The 5,407-nt window shown below is 32.7% G+C and overlaps 1 protein-coding gene across 1 annotated transcript; it reads right to left on the reverse strand.

Moving 5' to 3' along the window:
- Positions 1-270: 270 nt before the first annotated feature.
- LOC114335407 (uncharacterized) lies at positions 271-1,201 on the reverse strand. Its single transcript, XM_028285641.2, has 2 exons — positions 1,100-1,201; positions 271-684 (listed from the first exon to the last, which is right to left on the reverse strand). The coding sequence occupies exons 1-2, from the start codon at positions 1,106-1,108 to the stop codon at positions 271-273; spliced, it is 423 nt and encodes a 140-aa protein (XP_028141442.1). The 5' UTR covers positions 1,109-1,201.
- Between the last annotated feature and the right edge of the window lie 4,206 nt (positions 1,202-5,407).

Genomic DNA, 5,407 nt, shown 5'->3' on the forward strand with positions numbered 1-5,407 from the left:
CTACCCTTCTAATTGGTCTTCCACCACCAGAGAGAAGGCCCAGTACCTTCTTCTCTATTACATACACAGTCTACATATCTACAAAAATAGCCAAACACATATAAAGAAAAAGAAATAAAACCAGCTTTCAGAATAAATAAAAGACAGTTTAAGCAAATACATTAACCCTTAACTACTATAAGTCAAAAGTAATTACATAAGTATTATAAGTGGGTCTATAAGACCCTTTTTTTATATACAGAAAACAAACAATTTTTTTTGATAATTTTTTTATTTATAAACTAAGGTTACAAAGTGAAGTAACACAAATGGTTTAAACACAAATTGAAGTTTTTCTTTGCATTTCTTGCATACTTGAACACAACATTGTAAACATAGACATAGAGGTATTTTACACTCTGCGCAAACATAGCTCGTTTTTCTGTCTTTCTTGGCAGGACAGAGATGACATCGCTTTCTTTTTCGATTTTCATTGGCACGAGGAGGCTCAGAAATACTTAAAAAAATAGTGTCAAGAATATCTGCCGCAATAGTTTGACTCTGTCGGGACACATTGGAGTTACATATTCTTCTCTTCGTCTGTGTAATGTAAAAGCTTTGTGCTAATTGTTTTAGTAATTTTTCCCGAGGGATAGAATTTCCTTTGTTTACAAACTGATATAGGTAACACTCTGGCGTTAACACCTGCAAAATTTAGAACAGCAAAAAACACTGCCATTGGCCATCTTTGTGATCTTCGAGCTACAGAATAATTGGCTACAACCTTGGAGAACTACAGAATAATAATTAAGAAAATACATATTATGTATATTACTTGAAACTCACCGGAGGGACAGCAGACGTTCGGATACAATTAGCGTCTCTTTGCAAAGACAATGACGTCGACTTTGCAAAGTAACAAGACACTTACTCAACACACACACACTACACATTACACCTGACTTAGTGATAAGTTATACAATTACGTGGCTAAAGGTTCTAGTTCTAAACCAAGGCCAGAATCAGAGAAAAAAAATATTACTTAAAAAACGACAAAAAATAATTTTAAATGAAATAAATGTGGATATACTAAATTAACTTGATATAAAATAATATTTACCTTAAACATAATAATTATGTAAAAATCACGCAATTACTATAAGTGGGTCTAATACACCCAGCTACGTTTATAAAAGTCGCTAGCTCCAAACCAAAGTTATGCACTCTTCACTATCACTATCGTACTTCAGACTAAATAAGCAAGCGGAGAATAGACGGAGCCGCAACCAAAAATTACTTACGGTGGGGAGAATGCATGGTTGCCGGGAGCTCTCTGAGTCTGACAGACGCATATTATAGTAGCTGAGGGTTAAGAAAAATTGGAGCCAAAAGAAAAAGTAATTACAGTGTGGTGTATACAAACGGGCATGTGGTGACTGTCCAAAAACTTAAATGGGTCAAACTGATGGGGCTTTTAACAAACGTATACAGCACAGAAAAGGGATTTCAATAGTAGAAAGAGAGATTTTACGTACGCACTTCTCCTTCTAGCTCATAATCATACCTTTAATGAACAGTTCCAAATTCTCCATATTAGTAATAAAGGTCTTAAGCTATCTTTATTAGAATCTATGAAAATTAATACATAAAAAAATACAGATATAATTATGAATGGCCAACTTGAGACAAACAGCTTCCCACTCCTGAACCTATTCAGTTAAAGTACAGACACACAGTAAAATACATCACTTGAGAAAGGCACTCTGCCTCAGGCGCGGATCCAAGGGGGTCAATGGGGTCAATTGCCCCCTCCTTGAGACTTTGCCTGGTGTCGCCTTTTTTTAAGAAAGAGATAATACTTACGATTGAAAATAAATAGTGAGTTTTGTATCCTGTTGACAACTGCATAACGGAATGAAACATAAAACAGAATTTCTTCTCCAAATTACGTGTTCTCGGTCTTACTGTAGATATGGTGTCGAGTTTTGGACTGTGAATAAAATCGATCTACTTACCTAAATCGCATTGAGGCTTTCGAAATGTGGTTTTGTAGAAGAATTTTAAAAGTATATTAAAGAAGGCATCAAGAAGAGAAAAGTGGAGTATTTTGGACATGTAATGAGAAGTTTCAAATATAGGTTGCTACAAAATATTATGCAAGTGAAAATAGAAGGCAAACGCAGTCCAGGACGAAAAAGCACTTCGTGGTTGATTTAGGATGGCAGTGAATAAAATTAAGATAGCTATGATAGTACGTAACCTACGTTCTGAAAGGACATGGTACATGAAGAAAAATAAAGTAACAGCCCATACCGAAAAAGAATCCTGCGTACGCGAGTGACGAGAAAATTTTTATTTCATTGCCCCCTCCTTGCAAGGTTTCTGGATCCGCCGTTGCTCTGCCGAAGCAGCTGTAGTTACATTAGCTTGTAATAAATTTCGTGGAAGTATTGAAAAGAAAAGTTTTTCATTTTATTGTTTGAAAAAAGATCAATTTAAGTCCTAATGCCTATCATGCAGGTGGTTAATGGCAAATATTGACTTTCTGTATATCGATGAAACTCAGATAATATTGTTTACACTTTATTTAGTTTCTTATTTAGCTATTTTTCTACAGTTAACAAACTTTCCAGTCGTTTAGAAACTCCCGAATAACGAATTAATGTATTATGTAACCTGTCGATAAAACAAAACTTGAAGTTGAAGGACGTCGGTAATCCTAATCCGTTCTGTTGGTTTCTCATAGGAAGCCAAACTATAACAGCGAAGGGAAAGTTTTGCTCACAAAAAATAAAACAACGAAACTTTTACAAACGAACTTTTATGTGGAACACTTTTAAGGGTGCAATTTCCTGTTTATTCTTTTTTCATAAAAAAATCTATTTGATTAGACAGAAATTATATTATATACCATGTGATATTTAAAAATTACATAAAAATTTATTAAAATTTGCATGCTATTAAATGGATTACAATAATCTGTCCTTAGCGTTTAGTTCCTGGACAATTAAGCCATCGAATTATTTATTATTCTTCTATTTTCATTTTATATTTCAGTTTGTTCATAGAGAACCGTAAACGCCCTTACGCCCTCTCTCAACAAAATAAAATATAAAATGCCTCTTAAGCCGGGAGCAGTCGCGCCTTTAGAAAAAATACTTTTCCGTGATGAAAAATTGTGCAACATAACTTTACACTCGTAAGTGCCTCGAGGAAGGGTGTAGTAATGTGTAGGTTTATTTTTTTTTTCTTCTTCTTCTTCGTCTTCCTCTTTTTTTATTTTTGGCCCTGGTGAGAACCAATTAGCTTTAATAATTGTTAGAAATAATATTTCTAACATAACAAGTAAATGAAAATACTATAAAATAAAAATGTGGTATATAGGTTCTTTTTTTGATGTAAAAGATCGAGGTCTTGAACCAGAGGAATAGGTTTACCAGAAGCTGTGTTTTTCCTGGTTTTTATGTAAAAATATGTTGTTTTTTTCCAATTATTTCACCCTGTATGTACTAATTTTTTGAAAAGTTAATACGGCCATTAAAAAGAGTGTATAAATATTTTTTAGAAAATATTTTTATGTTAATTACCATTTAATAAATTCAAAACTTATCTTCACATGTACCTGTATGCAGCAGATTCCTGCAAATATTATAAGAATTATTGTGAATTTGATGGTAGAAGCATATAATTTGGACCACGTATATTACACATATAGAGGTTCAAATTTAGATACGAGGCCATCTCAGTTTTTGTTCCTTTTACAAAAATGGCGGCGGACATTCAAAATGGCGAATATACATATGTGACTAATAGCACGATAACTTTGAACGAGATGTCAGATTTCAACTAAATTTGGTATATAGGTTCTTTTTTTGATGAATAATATCGAGGTCTTCTTGAACCGGAATAATCGGTTTACCAGAATTTGTGTTTTTACTGTTTTTTTTTGTGTAAAAATATGTTGTTTCTTTTTCAATTCTTTCACCCTGTATATATTAATTTTTCAAAAAGGTAATACCGGCGTTGAAAAGAGTGTAATAGTATATTACATACCTAGCGGAAAAGTACTCTATTTCAGCCGAGCGGCAAGGTAGTTTACCGAGGTGCGAAGCACCGAGGTAAACTACAGACGCGAGGCTAGAATGAGTTCCCGCGAGGTTTGTATACTATTTTACTCACAATCGGTTAATAGTTTATGGATATCTAATACTCACAATCTACCAATAATAATTTCGTTTCAAATATCTGTATCCATTTTCATTATGTGATAAGATGAATTATTTTAAGTAACCTGTGAGATCGTTGCTAGGTAACACGGTCTTACTTTAACCGTTAATAGTAATCATAATTCCAATGTAACTATTAATATTTATAATTCCAAATAGTTTTCTTTTTGTTATTGTTGTTGTTGTTTCTTAATTAAATAAATGTTGAGTGGATTCTATTCTTTCTTAACCATCTTTTAATCAAAAATGACATTGAAATTTGCAGGTAGAAAAGTGACAGATGCTAACCGGGAAAGTACTTTCCCGGCTAGCTGGGAAAGTAAAGTAAGTAATAAGTCGCTTCCTGATAACTTCAAAGGTTAGAAATCCATAAATTACTAACCGATTGTGAGTAAAAATATTTTTAGAAAATATTTTGAACTCTTTAGTTGTATTAATTACCATTTAATAAATGCATAACGTATGTTCACATATAAGTAGGTACCGTTGTGCGGCAGATTCGTGCAAATAATAATATAAGAATTATTGTACATTTAATGGTAGAAGCATATAATTTGGACCACACATACTACACATACAAAGATTTAAATTTAGATATGAGGTCATCTCAGATTTAGTCTTTTACAAAAATGGCGGGCATTCAAAACGAATCTGCCGCCCATAGGTACATGTGAACATACGTTATGCATTTATTAAATGGTAATTAACACAACTGAAAAAGTTCAAAATATTTCCTAAAAAATATATTTACACTCTTTTCAATGGCGGTATTACCTTTTTGAAAAAATTATATATACAGGGTGAAAGAATTGAAAAAATAACAAAATATTTTTACATAAAAAACAGTAAAAACACAAATTTTGGTAAACCGATTCTTCCGGTTCAAGACCTCGATATTATTCACCAAAAAAGAACCTATGTAACAAATTTGATTGAAATCTGACGTCTCGTTCAAAAGTTACCGTGCTATTAGTCACATGTATAGTCGCCATTTTGAATGCCCGCCATTTTTGTAAAAGGAACAAAAACTGAGATGGCCTCGTATCTAATTTTGAACCTTTATATTTGTAGTTTACGTTGTCCAAATTATATGCTTCTACCATTAAATGCACAATAATTCTTATAATATTTGCACGAATCTGCCGCATATAGGTACATGTGAAGATACGTTTTGCATTTATTAAATGGTAATTAACATAACT

Source organism: Diabrotica virgifera, chromosome 8 (genome assembly GCF_917563875.1).
Source record: "Diabrotica virgifera virgifera chromosome 8, PGI_DIABVI_V3a".
Taxonomy (NCBI): domain Eukaryota; kingdom Metazoa; phylum Arthropoda; class Insecta; order Coleoptera; family Chrysomelidae; genus Diabrotica; species Diabrotica virgifera.